A 23432-nucleotide genomic window follows, 5' to 3' on the forward strand; every position below is an offset into this window, starting at 1 on the left:
GTGTCTTAATTAACAACCGTTCCACAGGTGCATGTTCATTAATTGTTTATGGTTCATTGAACAAGCATGGAAAACAGTGTTTAAACACTTTACAATGAAGATCTGTGAAGTTATTTAGAATTTTACGAATCATCTTTGAAAGACAGTGTCCTGAAAAAGTGACGTTTCTTTTTTTGCTTAGTTTATGTTCGAGTCGCGTCGGTTACAATTGTAGCTAACCCTGACCGTTTTCGTAACCTTAACCTATTTATTCTAACCTGCCACGTAAATTCTACTAACCTGCTACGAAAAGTCACTTCTGCTAGTCAAAACCGGCAGATGTGCCCTGAGAACAGTCATGGTTTCCACTAATGCGATCCAGCCGCTCTGCTTGTGAGTAGCCATAACAACTGCTCCGTTTGGCTGCTGTGCTGCTCACAGCTCACGAGACAGTTGCCTATACACAGCTAATAACAACATTACGAGATGTAATCAAAGAAGGCAGCCGTTGTATTTACCAGAGCCGGGTGAAATCATGAATAATTGGCGCGTTGAAAACAACTGGGAACTCTGGAAAAATTAGAGCTCCGACTGGGAAAAAAATCGACTTCAACGGTCATCCAACTCGGGGTCTTTCTAGAGCTCTGACTTCCCGATCTGAAGATCACTGACGTCATGATGTAACCTCGTAATTTCAGAGTTCCCAGTTGTTTTGAAACTTGGCAATAGACATGTGTTATTATGTATTTCTCCACGTACATCTGAGGTAAAGTAATGACTGGCTACAACTGGAGCAAGGCGCGAGAGTAAACCAGTTCCTCTGGACTGTCGATATGGCTCTGTCCCGTCCCGAACTTGACTCCCATTCCTGCCCGAATCCCGTGGGACCCCTGTTACCGTGTCAACCTTTAGTACACAAACCTCACTTCGATTGTATCCAAATAAGGATAGATTTCTGGTCCATCTGTCAAATGTACCCTCTAACGTGAAGATGTCACGTGAACTCATTGATCTTCCTTGCGCATGCAGCTACACGCAGGCACCCCGCTAAATTGAGGCGCCAATTACGACAAGTGTTTTTGGCTGTGCAGTGGCTGATTTGACAACAGTACAAGTGGTGAGTTTATGAACATTAGCTACTGTTCAGTTAGCTAGTTATACAACTAACTATCAAACCACACAACCAACTATCAAACTTTTGTTGGACCGATAAACATTTTTCTGATGAGGGGGAAGCGACGTGCTAACGTCGTTAGCTAGCTGTCAGTGTCTTTGTCAACGTTTAACATGCTTTTACAACTTTAACTTACGTAAAACAATAAGATCATTATTGAAGCATGGCACCTTCAAATAACAGTGAAGGAGACGAAATATTCCAACTTGAGCTAGCTAGTCTGGCTCTAAAATGTTTTTGTGTGATGTGTCGTGATGAATCGCATTTCCTAGCGAGCTACAGTAAGTTGGCTAGCTAACGTTAGTAGTAAAATCAATATAATGGTCATTTTTTGAGGTTAGCCAACTGCATGTTTAACAGTATTCAGTAAGTGTGCATTTGTGTTTCTAGAACCGTATCATATCGATAATCTATTCACGTTTAGATGGTGTTCTGGCTGTCAGAGCCAGTCTACCTCTGAAAATAACACAAGGTCCTTAGGCTAACTGTAACGTTCGGCTCCTTAAGAGTACATCTTGGGCTAGGACAGGGTCTGAAGTGCATCTATAACTGGAGAAGCTTCCTAGGGTGGTGCGGCATGCTCCAGGTCATCAGACTGGGCCCAGAGTATGAGAGCGGAACGAGGAATTGCGCGTGACCAATTTGACTGAAGCGTGGAGCGAGTTACCCAAAGGCTTTTTTCATAATATTTTCATAAAGAAACTGACAAAACACACAGGTGCAAAATCAAGGTGACTTACAAGATCAAGAGAGGGAGTGCGGTGATGTAGTGTCCACAACTAAAGAGTCATTGTGGAATCTGAAAAGACACGCCTCCCGAAACATGATGGTGTACTACATGCTAACAGAAAGGAACGAGGTGGGTAGCTAGCTAAGTGTATCATTGTTGCAAATTATTTAGAAACAAAAAATCAGATCGCTTAAAAGTTCAGTTAATTTTCGTTCTATTATCTATACAATAGACTATCATTGATTTTGGTCCAATAGGCCTGATATTACTGATATTACTCTTCCAAGGTGCTTATTGTTTTGATGGGGTTATTTTGCCTAAAAACCTTTTTTAGGCCTACCAATAGAATAATAAAAAATACAAAAAAACTCAGCATTCCTGGCAAGAGTGGCCCGAAGGGTGTTTAGCATCCGCAGTGCCATTGCAAGTACGGAGAGGGTATTCTCCACTGCTGGCCTGCTCTCCAGGCACCATCGCATGAGCCTGAAGCCACAGACTGGCCAAACTCGTGTTTGTGACTAACAGATGCATATCTTTATTCCCAGTCATGTGAAATTCATAGATTATGGCCTAATGAATTTATTCAAATTGACTGATTTCCTATATGAACTGTAACTCAGTAAAGTCTTTGAAATTGTACATTTATATTTTTGTTCAGACTAAATCCAACCGAGCATAAGTTTTGGTGCGTGATTAAAAATAACTATTTTTATTTCTCAACTGATAATTGAAGCGCCTCCCATTCAAATGTAGGTCACAGGCTATCAGTGCATCACCCACTACTTTACAATGTTTGCTGGAGGCAGTATGCATTTTGAAAACATTCATTGTTTGAAACCTGAAAGTTTTATTTAATCTTATGAGGCATGTCCCGAGTGGCGCAGCGGTCTAAGGCACTGCATCTCAGTGCTAGAGGCGTCACTACAGATCCTGGTTCGATCACAGGCTGAATTACAACCGGCTGTTATCGGGAGTCCCGTAGGGCGGCGCACAATTGGCCCAGCGTCGTTCGGGTTAGGGGAAGGTTTGGCCGGGGTAGGCAGTCATTGTAAAATAACTGACATGCCTAGTTAAATAATTGAAGTAAGGTTATTTAAAAAAACAAAGTAGCCTATAGGCCAATGCAGCAGTAGCCCTATAACTTCCGTTGCTCTTTCACGCTGAGGATTGGTGAATATCGATGGAAAGATCTTTCAAATAGCTTACTTTGAGGAACTATAGATTTAATATATCATTCGCAATGGCTGTTAAAAAAATCCACTTTCGTACATTTCCGCGCATCAGGACCGGTACTTCTATATGTGCGCTCCCTCAACATTATCAGGACAGAGAAACCAAACACATCCTCACATGGAGCACTCCAAACAAAAGACAATGAAAAAATATACTAATCTCGTAAATGATGGTTATGAAATAAAGCAGAACTTCTTTCTCACAAGTGTAGCATGTTGAACTCTGAGTAAGAATGGTCAATTACTGTAATTAATACATGCATTAACATACATTTTTTTTACCAAATGATGGGCATTAACGCTACATTTACTACCCGTGACATACAGTACCAGTCAAAAGTTTGGACACCTACCCCCCCCCTCAGCAGTCTACACACTACCCCATAATGACAAAGCAAAAACTGGTTTTTAGGGACTCCCGGGTGGCGCAGTGGTCTAAGGCACTGCATCGCAGCTAGCTGTGCCACCAGAGATTCTGGGTTCAAGCCCAGGCTCTGTCGCATCCGGCTGCGACCGGGAGGCCCAGAGGGCGGCGCACAATTGGCCCAGCGTCGTCCGGGTTAGGGAGGGTTTGGCCGGCAGTGATATCCTTGTCTCATCGCGCACTAGCAACTCCTGTGGCGGGCCGGGCGCAGTGCACGCTGACCAGGTCGCTAGGTGTACGGTGTTTCCTCCGACACATTGGTGTGGCTGGCTTCCGGGTTGGATGTGCATTGTCTAAAGAAGCAGTGCGGCTTGGTTGGTTTGTGTTTCGACCTTCGCCTCTCCCGAGTCCGTATGGGTGTTGCAGCGATGAGACAAGACAGTTGGATACCACGAAATTGGGGAGGGGAAAAAAACACAGGTTTTTAGAATTGTGTGCATTTTAATTTTTTTTTAACAAAAACGGAAATATCACATTTACATAAGTATTCAGTACTTTCTTGAAGCACCTTTGGCAGCGATTACAGCCTCGAGTCTTCTTGGGTATTACGCTACAAGCTTGGCACACCTGTATTTGGGGAGTTTCTCCCATTCCTCTCTGCAGATCCTCTCAAGCTCAGCTATTTTCAGGTCTCTCCAGAGATGTTCGATCTGGTTCAAGTCCGGGCTCTGGCTGGGCCACTCCTGCATTGTCTTGGCTGTGTGCTTTGGGTCGTTGTCCTGTTGGAAGGTGAACCTTCGCCCCAGTCTGAGGTCCTGAGTGATCTGGAGCAGGTTTTCATCAAGGATTTCTCTACTTTGCTCTGTTCATCTTTGCCTCGATCCTGACTAGTCTCCCAGACCCTGCCGCTGAAAAACATCCCCACAGCATGATGCTACCACCACCATGCTTCACCGTAGGGATGGTGCCAGGTTTCCTCCAGACGTGACGCTTGGCATTCAATGCTGCAGACATTTTTTGGTACCCTTTCCCAGATCTGTGCCTTGACACAATTCTGTCTCGGAGCTCTATGGACAATTCCTTCAACCTCAAAGGTGGACTCCAAGTTTTAGAAACTAGAGGTCGACCGGTTATGATTTTTCAATGCCGATACCGATTATTGGAGGACCAAAGAAGCCGATACCGATTAATCAGCCATTTTTTTATTTTATTTTTTTTTAACGTTTTTTTTTTTAATAATGACAATTACAACAATACTGAAGGAACACTTATTTTAACTTAATATAATATATAAATAAAATCAATTTAGCCTCATAAATAATGAAAAATTTTCAATTTGGTTTAAATAATGCAAAAACAAAGTGTTGGCACATATTGCACATTTACTTTCTTCTCCATGTAAAAAAGCTAACGTTTAAGTTCCTTGCTCAGAACATGAGAACATATGAAAGCTGGTGGTTCCTTTTAACAGGAGTCTTCAATATTCCCAGGTAAGATGTTTTAGGTTGTAGTTATTATAGGAATAGGACTATTTCTCTCTATAGGACTATTTCTCTCTATACGATTTGTATTTCATATACCTTTGACTATTGGATGTTCTTATAGGCACTTTAGTATTGCCAGTGTAACAGTATAGCTTCTGTCCCTCTCCTCGCTCCTACCTGGGCTCGAACCAGGAACACATCGACAGCAGCCACCCTCGAAAGCAGCGTTACCCATGTAGAGGAAGGGGAACAACTACTCCAACTCTCAGAGCGAGTGACGTTTGAAACACTATTAGCGCGCACCCGGGTTAACTAGCTAGCCATTTCACATCGGTTACACCAGCCTAATCTTGGGAGTTGACAGGCTTGAAGTCATAAACAGTGCAATGCATTGCGAAGGGCTGCTGGCAAAACGCAGTAAAGTGCTATTTTGAATGAATGCTTACGAGCCTGCTGCTGCCTACCATCGCTCAGTCAGACTGCTCTATCAAATCATAGACTTAATTATAACATAATAACACACAGAAATACGAGCCTTAGGTCATTAATATGGTCGAATCCGGAAACTATCATCTCAAACAAAACGTTATACCTGTTACATTGCACAACCTTCAGTGTTATGTCATAATTATGTAAAATTCTGGCAAATTAGTTCGCAACGAGCCAGGCAGCCCAAACTGTTGCATATACCCTGACTGCGTGCAATGAACGCAAAATGACACAATTTCATCTGGTTAATATTGCCTGCTAACCTGGATTTCTTTTAGCTAAATATGCAGGTTTAAAAATATATACTTCAGTGTATTGATTTTAAGAATGGCATTGATGTTTATGGTTGGAGCAAAGTGTACCTAAGCGATTATATGCAACGCAGGACAGGCTAGATAAACTAGTAATATCATCAACCATGTGTAGTTAACTAGTGATTATGATTGATTGTTTTTTATAAGATAAGTTTAATGCTAGCTAGCAACTTACCTTGGCTTCTTACTGCATTCGCGTAACAGGCAGGCTCCTCGTGGAGTGCAACGTAAAGCAGGTGGTTAGAGCGTTGGACTAGTTAACCGTAAGGTTGCAAGATTGAATCCCTGAGCTGACAAGGTAAAAATCTGTCGTTCTGCCCCTGAACAAGGCAGTTAACCCACCGCTCCTAAGCCGTCATTGAAAATAAGAATGTGTTCTTAACTGACTTGCCTAGTTAAGTAAAGGTCTAAAAAATAAATAATAATAATAAAAAATAATAATAATAAAATTTTTAAAAATCGGCCAAATCGGCGTCCAAAAATACCGATTTCCAATTGTTATGAAAACTTGAAATCGGCCCAAATGAATGGGCTATTCCGATTAATCGGTCGACTTCTATTGGAAACATCTCAAGGATGATCAATGGAAACCGGATATACCTGAGCTCAATTTCGAGTCTTATAGCAAAGGGTATGTAAATAAGGTATTTCTGTTTTTATTTTTAATGCAATTGCAAAATTTCTAAACCTGTTTTCGCTTTGTCATTATGGTGTATTGTGTGTAGATTGGTGACAAAGTTTAAAAATTATTATTTTTTGGATTAAGGCTGTAACGTAACAATGTGGGAAAAGTCAAGGAGTCGGAATACTTTCCGAAGGCACTGTGTATATATGTATGTATGTATGTATGTATGTATGTATGTATGTATGTATATACATATATATGTATGTGTATATATATAATATATATGTGTATATATATGTGTGTGTGTATATATGTTACTACTCGACTAAAACAATCTCGGTCAACCAATAGCCTAACAACCAAACAATCGACCAGTCGACTAGCTGGGGTCAGCCCTAATTCTTTGGCTATGGTGGATATTCCTGCAGTCAGCATGCCAATTGCACACTCCCTCAACTTGAAACATCTGACAATGTGTTGCGTGACACAACTAAACATTTTAGAGTGGCCTTTTATTGTCCCCAGGACAAGGTGCACCTGTGTAATGATCATGCATTTTAATCAGCTTCTTGATATGCCTCACCTGTCAGGTTGATGGATTATCTTGACAAAGGAGAAATAATCACTAACAGGGATGTAAATACATTTGTGCTTAGAATTTGAGAGAAAAAAGCTTCTTGTGCGGATGGAACATTTCTGGGATCTTTAATTTCAGCTCCAGAAACATGGGACTAACACTTTACATGTTGCGTTTTATGTTTTTGTTGTTTTTACCAAGTGTACAGGACGTGAGTCTTATTCTGAAGGATTCCAAAAATCTGTGATCCAGAAGTGCTTAGTTATTCTTTCCTGCTTCACAACTGTAGCTCAGGGAGGGTCTGAATTGGAATTGAAGTGAAATAGTTGTAGATATCTTTTTTTTCTACCCTTAGGAAACGTTCTAGAAGAGTTGCTGATCCTGGTATCTGTTTAGCCCCAGCTGGTTGACCACTATCAGGGGCAATGGAGAGGCCTAACCAGCCTCTGAAGACAATATTTAATAGGCTAAGTAGTGCAAAACCAAGAGGAGATAAGAGTTTTGGGCACTTGAGACCACTCTCTGTTTATTCTAGAATGATAACTTGTGAAAACGGTAGGGTTAGTCCTAGCGGCACTAACCAGTCATGGAATTCGTCCAATCCATTCTGCAACTTGAAAATAGAGATTGTGAACAACAATGCCCCTACAAGACACAAGAGGCGATTGGATGACTCCTGCCTTGATGACACATATGAAACTACATACAAAAAGCCCTGCAGTAGTCCTAAGGCAATCTCCCCAGACCTGGCTTGTGTTGTAGTTTCATCTAACACCCTTCCAAATGTAGCCACTGTCTCCCCTACCACTGACCTCCAAAAAGTGCCATCTAGTGTTGAAAATACAGTCAAAGATGAAGGTACATCAGAAGCTGTGATATGTGTGCCAAACTCTGATCATATCCAGTGTGGCCAAGCAGTAGAGGCTGGAAGTAGACACGGTGGTGCTGCAGCTCCAGGCGGCCCAGTATCAAACGAGTCTGAGGCCTGGTCTGAGACCATAGGCCATGAGCCTGAGAAAGTCTTGATGGACCTTGGTCCTGTTTTTAACTTTGACGTTGATGACATCATGTGCCTGAGCCCCAGTGACAAGGGGAGCGATGAGGGCATTGAAGCCTTTGTCGATAGCTGTAACAGTTTTTACGACGACCGCACCCGTAACCCCAGTGACAGCGACACCCAGCAAACTAAACCTTTCTTAACTCATAGTCCAACACAGGACCAGGTTTCAGGGGAGAGATATGACGTCGGAGAGAGGGAGGAGGGGAAAGGAGAGGAGATGGTGGGAGAAAGGGAAAAAGAGGGCAATGAGGAGATAAAACATCAGGAGGAAGAGGAGGTTGTGAGCATTGAGGGTTTTTTCTCCAGGTCCTACCTTGAGGCACTTAAAGCAGGAAAGGACGTGTCTCAGGCTGTGACACCCCTGCAGCCCCGCATCTCGTCCAGCCTTTTGTTTAGGGGGAGGGAGGTGATGCAGAGGCTGCAGATGGCTGTGTCAGATGAGGGAGAGCCTCCATGTCCTCCAGGGTTCCCTGATCCCAATGGGGGCCAGGCTGTTGTTTGCCAGCTGCACTACTCTTTCACTTCGGAGGATCTAGCTTATGGGTTATATGGGGCACCTCTGGTCCCAGTGGAGGGTGCAGATGAGGGCTTGGAGGGTACGGCAGAGGGCGATTGGAGTATCGGCGCCCCCATACTGGAGTCCTCATTGTGTCACATTGCCCCAGTGGAGTTCAATGCTGGTTGTGAGGGAAATGTGGTGGAGGGGGGGGGAGGTGGGCTTGATTCAGTTCAGGAGTGCCAGGTCACACTCCTGGCCGACGAGGTAACCGTGGACACCAGCTACGAGAACACCTTACCTCTCCAAGTCCAGGTAAGCGGTCCAAACACTTACTACTTTTTGTTTTCTTAATGTAGCTGTGTGATTTAACCTCTTACATCTAGACGTTCCGCTAGCGGAACACCGCTCCAATATCCAATGATAGGGCGTGGCGCGAAATACAAACTCCTCGAAAATCCGAAAACTTCCATTTTTCAAACATATGACTATTTTACACCATTTTAAAGACAACACTCTTCTTTATCTAACCGCACTGTCCGATTTCAAAAAGGCTTTACAACGAAAGCAAAACATTAGATTATGTCAGGAGAGTACCCAGCCAGAAATAATCAGACACCCATTTTTCAAGCTAGCATATGTCACCAAAACCACAGCTAAATGCAGCACTAACCTTTGATGATCTTCATCAGATGACACTCCTAGGACATTATGTTATACAATACATGCATGTTTTGTTCAATCAAGTTCATATTTATATAAAAAAACAGCTTTTTACATTAGCATGTGACGTTCAGAACTAGCATTCCCACCTAACACTTCCAGTGAATTTACTAAATTACTCACGATAAACGTTCACAAAAAACATAACAATTATTTTAAGAATTATAGATACAGAACTCCTTTATGCAATCGCGGTGTCCGATTTTAAAATAGCTTTTTGGTGAAAGCACATTTTGCAATATTCTGAGTAGATAGCCCGGCCATCACAGGCTAGCTATTTTGACACCCACCAAGTTTGGTACTCACCAAACTCAGATTTACTATAAGAAAAATTGGATTACCTTTGCTGTTCTTCGTCAGAATGCACTCCCAGGACTTCTACTTCAACAACAAATGTTGGTTTGGTTCCAAATAATCCATAGTTATATCCAAATAGCGGCGTTTTGTTCGTGCGTTCAAGACACTATCCGAAGGGTAAATAAGGGTGACGCGCCGGCGCGTTTCGTGACAAACAATTTCAAAATATTCCATTACCGTACTTCGAAGCATGTCAAACGCTGTTTAAAATCTATTTTTATGCGATTTTTCTCGTAAAATAGCGATAATATTCCGACCGGGAGTCGTTGTTTTCGTTCAAAGACTGAAAATGTAAAATGGCCTCTTCACGTGCACGCGCGCACCCATCTCATTGTACTCAGATCGACCACTATCCAAATGCGCTGTTTTTTAGCCAGAGACTGCAGAGTCATCATTCAACGTTCTGGCGCCTTCTGAGAGCCTATGGGAGCCTTAGAACGTGTCACGTTACAGCAGAGATCGTCTGTTTTGGATAGAGATGACAAAGAAGGCCAAGAAATGGTCAGACAGGGTACTTCCTGTACAGAATCTTCTCAGGTTTTGGCCTGCCATTTGAGTTCTGTTATACTCACAGACACCATTCAAACAGTTTTAGAAACTTTGGAGTATTTTCTATCCAAAGCTACTAATTATATGCATATTCTAGTTTCTGGGCAGGAGTAATAACCAGATTAAATCGGGTACGTTTTTTTATCCGGCCGTGAAAATACTGCCCCCTATCCATAACAAGTTAACTAATCATATTTCATCATTAACACATTTTTACTGTATTTTGTGTCCATATAGCCATATTTAGAAATGTATTTGTTTTGCCTGCATCAACTGTTAGGATAGCTTAGATTTGGTTGTGACTGTATAGTGCTAGTGTGGATATCTCTGGTCATATTGCTGTAAGACCTTTCTGCTGTATCCAGGTGAGGTCAGTGGTGGTGGTTCCCAGCGTGCAGCAGAGCAGCAGCAGAAAACCCGCAATGCCGCCTGAGCAGAAAGTGTCTGAGATCAGATCTGTGCAGAAACCTTTTCCGGAGAAGAATGTTGTCAAGACAACAACAAGACCTGTCCAGAAACCTTCACCTGGACAGAACATTATCAAGAACACAATTGTCCATAAACCTTCGCCTGGGCAGAAAGTGAAGAAGATTAAACCTGTCCAGGCAGCTTCAACTTCATCTGACCAGAAAGTGGTCAATACAAGACCTGTCCAGAAAACTGCACCAAGGTACATTTCAGAGTCCTTGATGTTTTCTAAATCTCTTACAGGGAGCAATTTGATGATTTTCCTCCCTAACTGGCAGGGCCTAAAATTAGCACCTGCCAAATGCGGGCAGATTTTTGCATTGGCTGTAAGATGTCTATTTCACCAGCCTTGTTGGCGGGTAGTCAGGGCTCCACAGTGCTAGCATTTCACTTGCATTTATGACTTAAAATAGTATGATTTATAGCAAAATAAATGCATCAGTAATATTTCTGCCATTTTTTGTTTCGTAGTTGGTAAATGAATCGCACAAAGTCAAAGAACTATTAATCCTATAGCCTATCCCACCTCGCGCAGCAACATTGCCTGGTTGGGGGCTGTGCTGATGTGAAGTGCTGAGTGAAAGTTGAATTTTTAGAAGCGCTACGCATAGGCATAACGATAGTTGACTGAAGTGAGACTGTCCTTGTGTTTCATGGCTATTTACTTTGTTTTGTTCACAAGCTAGGTTGTTTTTCAATGTTTGAGTTTCAACTGCTAGGGAAGAGAAGGCGTGGCTACTAGTCAGACTCAATCTCACAGGCACAAACATGACTCAACTGGCATTACCACAGTAACCTCCCGCCCTGAAAGGGGCAGGTGAACATTTGTCTCATCTGATATTTTGGTTTAAAGACTTGGTCACAAAAAATGAAATTAAACACTATACCTCATTTACATCTTACTAGTAATACAATTATTGGTTTAGAAACATGACAAAGGATGCTCATCCCTTCTTTTTGTTGGTGTAATTCTAAATCTGAGTGGTGGGTACATTTTAAAATCTACGCCATAGTGGCTGTTGGACCAAAAAGTGAGCTTCAGGCCCTGCTGACTGGTATTATTTCCAGAGAGACTGGTTTATTTTTCTTCTCTGAATGTAGACAGACAGTCTGGTTATTCTCCCACTCAACCACTTCACAAATGCATCTTTATTTAATCAATGCTTTTGCATGACTTGAATGGTCAAAGCATTACTTATTCAATTCTGTCAGATCTCAGGTCTTGTGAGAGTGGAAGGAAGCAGAATAGATTTCTTGAGTGTTTGAATTGGGTGGATGTCTTTTCCAGGCCGGTGGTCTATGACAGGGAGGAGGACTGGCAGCGTGAGAAGTGGCTCTATGTGGACTCAGTCACCAGACACATAAGGGAGAACATTGGTGCAGGAGAAGGTAAGAGGTGTATCTCATTATTTGGGATGTTGGGGGCCTGGTGCTAACCGGGTGCTTCAATTGGTGAATTTAGTGAAATGTTCTTGTTTTCCCAACAAATAAGTTATTTAGACTAATTTCTCGTTCTCTTGAAGTCTATGTATCGCCCCAAAACCTTACCCCATTTCCACACCAAGTCCTTATCTTATGTTGTCGTGAATCCTCTGTGGTTGGCTGTAATAATGTGTAAGGCTTTGTGTGAAATCCCGTTCTAAGTCGGACTTAATTCATGCCAGTCCTAATAACCTTGAATCCTAACCTACCTATGATTTTTGCTGTGCAGCGCATAAAGGGAAAGTCCAGTCATTTAGAAATATTAGGATATATATATATATATATATATATATATATATAATGTGTATGTATATATGTATGTGTATATGGAAATTGCACATTTATGTAAGTATTCAGACCCTTTACTCAGTACTTTGTTGAAGCTCCTTTGGCAGCAATTACAACCTCTAGTATTCTTGGGTATGACGCTACAAGCTTGGCACACTTGTATTTGGGGAGTTTCTCCCATTCGTCTCTGCAGATCCTCTCAAGTTCTGTCAGGTTGGATGGGGAGCGTCGCTGCACAGCTGTTTTCAGGTCTCTCCAGAAATGTTTGATCGGGTTCAAGTCCGGGCTCTGGCTGGGCCACTCAAGGACATTCAAAGACTTATCAAATTTGATTTGTCACATGCGCCGAATGCACAATGCTTACTTACAAGCCCTTAACCAACAGTGCAGTTCAAATCAAATGTATTTATATAGCCCTTCTTACATCAGCTGATATCTCAAAGTGCTGTACAGAAACCCAGCCTAAAACCCCAAACAGCAAGCAATGCAGGTGTAGAAGCACGGTGGCTAGGAAAAACTCCCTAGAAAGGCCATAACCTAGGAAGAAACCTAGAGAGGAACCAGGCTATGAGGGGTGGCCAGTCCTCTTCTGGCTGTGCCGGGTGGAGATTATAACAGCACATGGCCTAGATGTTCAAATGTTCATAAATGACCAGCATGGTCAAATAATAATAATAATCATAGTAGTTGTCGAGGGTGCAACAAGTCAGTAACACAAGAGTAAGTGTCAGTTGGCTTTTTCATAGCCGATCTTTGAGAGTATCTCTACCGCTCCTGCTTTCTCTAGAGAGTTGAAAACAGCAGGTCTAGGACAGGTAGCACATCCGGTGAATAGGTCAGGGTTCCAGCAGGTCTGGGACAGGTAGCACGTCCGGTGAACAGGTCAGGGTTCCATAGCTGCAGGCAGAGCAGTTGGAACTGGAGCAGCAGCACGGCCAGGTGAACTGGGGACAGCAAGGAGTCATCAAGCCAGGTAGTCCTGAGGCATGGTCCTAGGGCTCCCGAGAAAGAGAGAGAGAATTAGAGGGAGCATATTTAAATTCACACAGGACACCGGAAAAGACAAGAGAAATACTCCAGATGTGACAGACTGACCCTAGCCCCCCGACACATAAACTACTGCAGCATAAATACTGGAGGCTGAGACAGGAGGGGTCAGGAGACACTGTGGCCCCATCCGATGAAACCCCCGGACAGGGCCAAACAGGTAGTATATAACCCCACCCACTTTGCCAAAGCACAGCCTCCACACCACTGGAGGGATATCTCCAACCACCAACATACCATCCCGGGACAAGGCCGAGTATAGCCCACAAAGATCTCCGCCACGGCACAGCCCAAGGGGGGGCGCCAACCCAGACAGGAAGACCACGTCAGTGACTCAACCCACTCAAGTGACGCACCCCTCCCAGGGACGGCATGGAAGTACACCAGATGCCAGTGACTCAGCCCCCTAGTTCAAGAAATAGTTACTTTTATTTTATTTAGTTAAGAAAATATTAACAGAAGAATTACATAACAATAACGAGGCTATGTACAGGGGCCCGGTACCGAGTAAATGTGCGGGGGTACAGGTTAGTCGAGGTGATTTGTGTTAACTCGAAATGACACAACAACAAGGTTCCAGTTTAACAAAATTTACAATACCGTATGAACACACTACAAGGTAGCCATTGCACTCTAGGCTAAGTTCATCAACGAACAGACTTCCTGTGCAGGCGCACTCTTGACTGAGTGATAGCCCCGTAATAACAGAAATATAGGGATACTTAAAACATGAACTTAACAATTGGTACATGTACACTACCGGTCAAATGTTTTAGAACACCTACTCATGCAAGGGTTTTTCTTTTCTCTAGAATAATAGTGAAGACATCAAGACTATGAAACAACACATATGGAATCATGTAGTAACCAAAAACAAATCAAAATTTATTTTCTATTTGAGATTCTTCAAATAGCCACCCTTTTCCTTGACAGCTTTGCACGCTCTTGGCATTCTCTCAACCAGCTTCACCTGGAATCCTTTTCCAACAGTCTTGAATGAGTTCCCACATATGCTGAGCACTTGTTGGCTGCTTTTCCTTCACTCTGCAGTCTGACTCATCCCAAACCATCTCAATTTGGTTGAGGTCAGGGGATTGTGGGACGCAGCACTCCATCACTCTCCTTGGTGAAATAGCCCTTACACAACCTGGAGATGTCATTGTCCTGTTGAAAAACAACTGATAGTCCCGTTAAGCCCAAACCAGATGGGATGGTGTATCGCTGCAGAATGCTGTGATAACCATGCTGATTAAGTGTGCCTTGAATTCTAAATAAATCAAACAGTGCCACCAGCAAAGCACACGCACACCATAACACCACCTCCTCCATGCTTTACGGTGGGAAATACACATGTGGAGATCATCCGTTCACCCACACCGCGTCTCACAAAGACATGGCGGTTGGAACCAAAAATCTCCAATTTGGACTCTAGACCAAAGGACAAGTTTCCACCAGTCTAATGTCCATTGCTTGTGTTTTTTGGCCCAAGCAAGTCTCTTCTTCTTATTGGTGTCCTTTGGTAGTGGCTTCTTTGCAGCAATTCTACCATGAAGGCCTGACTCTATGTCCAAGAGGCCTTTAAACAGCTTCTACCCTCAAGCCATAAGACTCCTGAACATCTAGTCAAATGGCTACCCAGACTATTAGCATTGCCCCTCTCTCCACACCACTGCCTGTTGTCATCTATGTATAGTCACTTTAATTAACTCTACCTACATGTACATACTTCCTCAACTAACCGGTGCCCCGGCACATTGACTCTGTACCGGCACCCCCCTTTATATATTGTTATTTTTTTACTGCTTGCTGCTCTTTAATTACTTGTTACTTTTATCTCTTATTCTTATCTGTATTTTTTGAAACTGCACTTTCAGTTAGGGGCTCGTAAGTAAGCATTTCACTAAGGTCTACACATGTTGTATTCGGCGCATGTGACTAATAACATTTGATTTGATCACACAGTCTCCTATGAACAGTTGATGTCTGTTACTTGAACTCTGACGCATTTATTTGATTGATTTGGGTGGCTACTTTGAAGAATATAAAATATATTTAGATTAACATTTTTGTTTACTACATCATTCCATGTGTGTTATTTCATCATTTTGATGGCTTCACTATTATTCTACAATGTAGAAAATAGTACAATTTTAAAGAAAAACCCTTGACTGAGTAGGTGTGTCCAAACTTTTGACTGGTACTGTAGGTGGTTCCAAATTAACTAAAGCCAGCCCTGGAACTGACACGCAAGTCAGAAAGCACTTGCAAGTCATTGACACGGATTTCCACAAAGTTCCCACTTTGGATTTCCCACTTCAAGCCCAAATATACCATACTTTGACTAAAATTGACCTATTGACTTCAATTGTGCAACATCATGGGTAAGCTCTGGGCATCTCTTTTTTATTTTAATTTTTTTAATTTTTTTGCTGGTGTAGGCGCTTAAGCCGTCGCCATGTACTGTACCACACCACACATGTAACAAATCTTAAGAGCTGCTTGGGCTAGGATAATCACCTTCACTAGGAAGTTGTCTTGGATTTCCATTTTTCATTGATAGTTTGACTTTTTTTGCAGAAATACAGTTATTAGGACATGCTCACTGACTGGCTAGGTTTTTTTTCTTAATTGTCTTTTGCATCGTTTTTGTTATGAACACCAGCTTAATCTAATATTATTAATTTAAAAAATAATAATGGTAATTTAGCAGACACTTATCTGAAGCCACTTGTTCTAGATTTCTGAATAATGCTTGTAATGATCCTCAAATGGCATTATAATTCCCAGGTTTTCTGTGCCATTGATGCTGTATATTCTTGCTGTCCTGTATCCTCTTCTTCTTCATAGTACTTGTTCAGCTTGTTGTGTGTGTGTGCTACCTGTATGGGTTTGTCTCCAGGGGTGATGACTGAGCTGCTGAACCTGATGAACCATGTGGCCGAACAGGGACCAGGCACCAACGGCAGGCAGTGGCAGCACCCCTCGGATCTCACCCGCAGGTACAGGCATCTACATGTGTGTTTATCTACTGCTGCCCTCTGTAGAGGACATTTCAGTCTTAATTGGAGAATGGATTGCATCTTTTCTAATGCAGTCACATACTCATTTCTGAGTATTGATTTCACTTTAAAACTTTTTTTTTTTTTAATGTATTTGTATTTATTTTTTCTCAATTTTTTTCATCAGAAATTACCAAAGACGATTTGGAAATGACAGAACAAATTACACTCTGGACGAATGGCAGAACCAGAACTACAGGAACCACCAGCGCTTTGCCAATCTCCCACAGATCTTTGAGAGAAGTCCAGTTCTGTAAACCCAAGCAACAAAGCATCTTCCAGAGGAACATATAGGGCAGTACACTTTTAAATTTGGCAAATGACATCACTCAGGTCATTAGGTGTCTGTGAGATTTGAGCTCTTATATTATAAGCCTAGAACCACGGTTAAAACTTGAATTAATCCTCTACTTCTGCTCTCATCTTTTAAGAATGTCTTTCACTTATTGTTTTTTGTTTGTGAAATTAATTAATTTATCCTCGCTCAAGATTGTGTGTTTATTGTTAGTGTCTTGAAGCCCAGAGATTTTTTTTTCTTTTCATTTTTTTCAATTTGATCTCTGAGACAGTAATATTGTGGATTTGCGTGTGATTAATCTCTTTTCTTGTTATACTTTAATTTCAATTATGTTCCTTTCAGCTTACCTTCCAGTATAATCATAACATTGATGACAGAAAAGGGAACAAAAATAACGTAACAGCCAATCGTTTTGCCTGCCTGTCTCTGATCACCATTTCCTAATTGAATTGCTCTATTGCTGCACTTATTCCCTTTTTGTACTGTCACTCCTAGTTTGTGCTAGGCACCTTGTTTGCACAGGCTTCTTTTTTATGTGTGTGTGTTTTAAATAACTGTTTTTTGAATGCTGTGCACATTTCCCTGCCTAAACTCTTATTTGTACAGTTGAATTTCTTCCCCCATACATGTTGCATTCTTGCTGTTGAAGTACAAACAAATAATCCTTGGTTCAGTTGGAACAATTTGAAGGGATAATCAAATCATTACTGATCTACACCATTTCCAAGGTGTGGTGCCATAGGTATTGTTCCAGATGCCCTTCACTTACTGCCTCTGATGGCCTGTCATTTGTTTGTTAGCATATGCCTGAGTATTTGAGGTCATGTTATGGTTGCTTGACGTTTTTGTTCCATCTTAGATTTCTTGTCTAACAAACTGAAGTAAGGGAGTTAGTTTGTCAGATGGATTAGGTCAACTCTTAAAATTCTCTACTTTATCATCTATATTCTGTGCAGCGAAGCAATATGGATTGGCCTTGTATTGATGCTTGTGTTGAAGAGACATCTGTAAACATAATCTAGTGTGGGAATTTGGTGAGAAACCCGATTTGTAGGGATCTGTTGTGTGTGTGGCCTATTTTCTTTGACATTGTGAATCTTGGCACATTTCTTGCACAGGTTTCTGATTTCACATTAAAAGCAGTTGCCTGAAACCCTGTTGAGTGAACTTTTACAAGGATGAATGTCAAGCCCAGTCAGAATACCATATGAGTGCACTCGATGACTGAGGAGATATTGCATGTGGCTCACTGATGCTAATAAAATAGAGGTTTCATTTATAAGAAAAAATAAATGGAGCACTTAGGCAGTTTACAATAAAGACGACGGAATTGCAGGGCAGCCTACCTATGACCATTTCAATATGAACTACCCCATCTAAGCTTGCTTAAAGTAAATTATTATCTTTTAGATTGTCATAATCATATAATACGCTAATTCAACCTCTGATTTAAGCTTATTGCTAACGGCTAAATGGCATATGTGGATATGGTAGGTCGTCATTGTAAATAAGAATTTGTTCTGAACTGACTTGCCTAGTTAAATAAAAAATGCATTAAAATATGAACACTAAGCCCAAGTTCATCCCTTTCAATTACCATTGTTGGAATCCTGGAAGAAAAATATTTGACATGGTCCATTGGTACTGTAGTATTTTGAATCCAGCTGTGAGAAAAGGAGCAAACTAACTTTATTTAAAAATGTTAAATCACTTTTATTTTATTAACCGTACACAAGTAAGCATACACCATAATCCACATTATAGAAATTGTGTAACCTTGTGCATAATCGTAGAACCATGCAATCCCTCATTAAAGAGCAACATGCACTTTCTGATTTGGCCTTGTTTTAGATTCGGTTCATAAAGAAATGCTAGATGCTGTGACTGAATTCAAATGTGAGTTGGTTTCTGGGTGCGGTTTGATGTGGGTGTCTTGTGTGTTCGGAGGTGGGAAGAGTTAGCCAAATTAGTTAGCCAATTAGCTTCAGCTGGCTGGTGTGCAACTGGCAAAATTGGTTGGACTTTGGATAGCCTATCTCCAGGGCTAGTTAGGGACCGTCAATTAATTACACAATGAAAATGAGATCATTCTTAGTTTTCATTAAATGCTTTCAATATTTGTATATACATTTATACAATTTATAGTTTGGTTTGAGTCTTAAATTTGGAGCTACAGTACCAGTCAAAAGTTTTGACACCTACTCATTCCAGGATTTTTCTTTATTTTTACTATTTTCTACATTTGTAGAATAATAGTGACGACATAACTATGAAGTAACACATGGAATCATGTAGTAACCAAAAAAGTGTGAAACAAATAAAAATACATTTGAGATTCTTCAAAGTAGCCACCCTTTGCCTTGATGACAGCTTTGCACACTTGGCATTCTCTCAATCAAATCACATTTTATTAATCACATGCGCCGAATACAACAGTGAAATGCTTACTTACGAGCCCCTAACCGACAGTGCAGTTTCAAAAAATAAGAATAAGAGATAAAAGTAACAAGTAATTAAAGAGCAGCAGTAAAAAATAACAATATATACAGGGGGGTGCCAGTTAGTTGAGGTAGTATGTACATGTAGTTAGAGTTAATTAAAGTGACTATGCATAGATGACAACAGACAGTGGTGTGGTGGGGGGGGGGGGGGGCAATGCGAGTAGCCATTTGACAAGATGTTCAGGAGTCTTATGGCTTGGGGGTAGAAGCTGTTTAGAAGCCTCTTGGACCTAGACTTGACGCTCCGGTACAGCTTGCCATGTGGTAGCCGAGAGAACAGTCTATGACTAGGGTGGCTGGAGTCTTTGACAATTTTTAGGGCCTTCCTCTGACACCGCCTGGAATAGAGGTCCTGGATGGCAGGAAGCTTGGCCCCAGTGATTTACTGGGCCGTTCGCACTATCCTCTAGTGCCTTGCAGTCAAAGGCCGAGCAGTTGCCATACCAGGCAGTGATGCAACCAGTCAGGATGTTCTCGATGGTGCAGCTGTAGAACCTTTCTGAGGATCTGAGGACCCATGCCAAATCTTTTCAGTCTCCTGAGGGGGAATGGGTTTTGTCGTGCCCGCTTCACAACTGTCATGGTGTGCTTGGACCTTGTTAGTTTGTTGGTGATGTGGACACCAAGGAACTTGAAGCTCTCAACCTGCTCCACTGCAGCCCCGTCGATGAGAATGGGGGCGTGCTCGGCCCTATTTTTCCTGTAGTCCACAATCATCTCCTTTTGTCTTGATCACGTTGAGGGAGAGGTGGTAGTCCTGGCACCACACGGCCAGGTCTCTAACCTCCTCCCTATATGCTGTCTCGTTGTCGGTGATCAGGCCTACCACTGTTAATTTAATGATGGTGTTGGAGTCGTGCCTGGCCGAGGAGTCATGAGTGAACAGGGAGTACAGGAGGAGGCTTAGCACATACCCTGAGGGGCCCCTGTGTTGAGGATCAGCGTGGCGGATGTGTTGTTACCTACCCTTACCACCTGGGGGCGGCCCGTCAGGAAGTCCAGGATCCAGTTGCAGAGGGAGGTGTTTAGTCCCAGGTTCCTTAGCTTATTGATGAGCTTTGAGGGCACTATGGTGTTGAACGCTGAGCTGTAGTCAATGAATAGCATTTTCACATAGGTGTTCCTTTTGTCCAAGTGGGAAAGGACAGTGTGGAGTGCAATAGAGACTGCATCATCTGTAGATCTGTTGGGGCGGTATGCAAATTGGAGCGGGTCTAGGGTTTCTGGGATGATGGTGTTGATGTGAGCCATGGCCAGCCTTTCAAAGCACTTCATGGCTACAGACGTGAGTGCTACGGGCCGGTAGTCATTTAGGCAGGTTACCTTAGTGTTCTTGGGCACAGGCACTATGGTGGTCTGCTTAAAACATGTTGGTATTACAGACTCGGACAGGGAGCGGTTGAAACTGTCAGTGAAGAAACTTGCTAGTTGGTCAGCGCATGCTCGCAGTACACATCCTGGTAATCCATCTGAATGTTGACCCATCTAAAGATCTTACTCACATCGGCTGCGGAGAGCGTGATCACACAGTCTTCCGGTACAGCTGGTGCTCTCATGCATGTTTCAGTGTTATTTGTATGTTTCAGTATTATTTGCCTCGTGGCTCGTGTCACTGGGCAGATCTCGGCTGTGCTTCCCTTTGTAGTCTGTAATGGCTTGCAGGCCCTGCCACATCCGAGCGTCAGAGCTGGTGTAGTACGACTCGATCTTAATCCTGTATTGACGCTTTGCCTGTTTGATGGTTCGTCTGATTCTTTAAATTAGCTTCCGGGTTAGAGTCCCGCTCCTTGAAAGCGGCAGCTCTAGCCTTTGTCTCAGTGCGGATGCTGCCTGTAATCCATGGCTTAGGGATGGGGTATGTACGTACCGTCACTGTGGGGACGACGTCATGAAGCCAATGACAGATGTGGTGTACTCCTCAATGACATTGGAGGAATCCAGGAACATATTCCAGTCTGTGCTAGCAAAACAGTCTTGTAGTTTAGCATCTGCTTCATCTGACCACTTTTTTTATTGATCTAGTCACTGGTGCTTCCTGCTTTAATTTTAGCTTGTAAGCAGGAATCAGGAGGATGGAATTATGGTCAGATTTGCCAAATGGAGGGTGAGGGAGAGCTTTGTATGCATATCTGTGTGTGGAGTATAGATGGTCCAGAGTTCTTTTCCCTCTGGTTGCACATTTAACATACTGATAGAAATTTGGTCAAACAGATTTAAGTTTCCCTGCATTAAAGTCCCAAGCTACTAGGAGCGCCGCCTCGGGGTGAGCGTTTTCTTGTTTGCTTATGGCGGAATACAGCTCATTTAATGCTATCTTGGTGCAAGCCTCTGACTGTGGTGGTATGTAAAACAGCTACAAAGAATATAGATAAACTCTCTCGGTAGGTAATGTGGTCTGCAGCTTATCATGAGAAACTCTACCTCAGGTGAGCAATAGCTCAAGACTTCCTTAGGTATCGTGCTCCAGCTGTTTTTTACAAAAATACATAGACCGCCACCCCTTGTCTTAGCAGACGCCACTGTTCTATCCTGCCGGTACATCGTATAACCAGCCAGCTCTATGTTGATATTGTCGTCGTTCAGCCACGACTCTGTGAAGCATAAGATGTTAGTTTTTAATGTCCCGTTGGTAGTTTAATCTTCCCAATAACTCCTCCATATTATTGTCCAAAGATTGCATGTTTGCTAGCAGAGTTGAGGGGAATGGGGGTTTATTTGATCGCCTCCGACTCCTCAGAAGGCAGCCCGCCCTCCGGCCTCTTTCTCCGCCTCCTCTTCACGCAGATCAATGGGGTCGGGGTCTGTTCCCGAGGGAGCTGTATATCCTCCACCTCGGGCTCGTGAAAGAAGTAAAATTATTCTGCTAGTCCATGGTGAGTAATTGCAGTCTTGATGTCTAGAAGGAATTTTCAGTCATAAGAGACGGTAGCGGCAACATTATGTACAAAAATAAGTCACAAACAACGCAGATAAACGAACAAAAAAACACAATCGGTTGGGGGCACGTAGAACGTCTGCCTTCTGCTCCGGCGCCATCTCAGCTTAATGAGGTAGTCACCTGGAATGCATTTCAATTAATAGGTGTGCCTTGTTAATTTGTTGGATTTCTTTCCTTAATGCGTTTGAGCCAATCCATTGTGTTGTGACAAGGTAGGGGTGGTATACAAAGATAACCCTATTTGGTAAAAGACCAAGTCCATATTATGGCAAGAACAGCTCAAATAAGCAAAGAGAGAAATGACAGTCCATCATTACTAAGGCATGAAGGTCAGTCAATACAGAACATTTCAAGTTTTGAAAGTTTCTTCAAGTGCAGTTGCAAAAACCAGCAAGCGCTATGATGAAACTGGCTCTCATGAGGACTGCCACAGGAAAGGAAGACCCAGAGTTACCTCTGTTGCAGAGGATAAGTTCATTAGAGTTAACTACACCTCAGATTGCAGCCCAAATAAATGCTTCACAGAGTTCAAGTAACAGACACATCTCAACATCAACTGTTCAGAGGATGTTGTGTGAATCAGGCCTTCATGGTCAAATTGCTGTAAAGAAACCACTAATAAAGGACACCAATAAGAAGAGACTTGCTTTGGCCAAGAAACACGAGCAATGGACATTAGACTGGTGGAAATCTTTCCTTTTGGTCTGATTATTTCAAATTTGTGATTGTTGGTTCCAACCGCTGTGTCTTTGTGAGACGCAGAGTAGGTGAACAGATGATCTCCGAATGTGTGGTTCCCACTGTAAAGCATGGAGGAGGAGGTGTGTGGGTGCTTTGCTTGTGACACTGATTTATTTAGAATTCAAGGCACAATTAACCAGCATGGCTACCACACCATTCTGCAGCGATACGCCATCCCATATGGTTTGCGCTTAGTGAGACTATCATTTGTTTTTCAACAGGACAATGACCCAAAGGGCAATTTGACCAAGAAGGAGAGTGATGGAGTGCTGCATCAGATGACCTGGCCTCCACAATCGCCCGACCTCAACCCAATTGAGATGGTTTGGGATGAGTTGGACAACAGAGTGAAGGAATAGCAGCAAGAAAATGCCAAGCATATGTGGGAACTCCTTCAAAACTGTTGGAAAAGCATTCCAGGTGAAGCTGGTTGAGAGAATGCCAAGAGTGTGCAAAG

At 42.5% G+C, this 23432-nt stretch overlaps 1 protein-coding gene across 1 annotated transcript; it reads left to right on the top strand.

Annotated features, from left to right (window-relative positions):
• Window positions 1–659: 659 nt before the first annotated feature.
• LOC106610892 (uncharacterized) lies at window positions 660–18257 on the top strand. The gene is made up of 6 exons (XM_014210556.2): window positions 660–1096; window positions 7324–8839; window positions 10519–10823; window positions 11910–12010; window positions 16338–16437; window positions 16625–18257. The coding sequence occupies exons 2-6, from the start codon at window positions 7394–7396 to the stop codon at window positions 16752–16754; spliced, it is 2082 nt and encodes a 693-aa protein (XP_014066031.1). The 5' UTR covers window positions 660–1096; window positions 7324–7393; the 3' UTR covers window positions 16755–18257.
• Window positions 18258–23432: the final 5175 nt, after the last annotated feature.

Source organism: Salmo salar, chromosome ssa09, assembly GCF_905237065.1.
Source record: "Salmo salar chromosome ssa09, Ssal_v3.1, whole genome shotgun sequence".
Taxonomy (NCBI): Eukaryota; Metazoa; Chordata; class Actinopteri; order Salmoniformes; family Salmonidae; genus Salmo; species Salmo salar.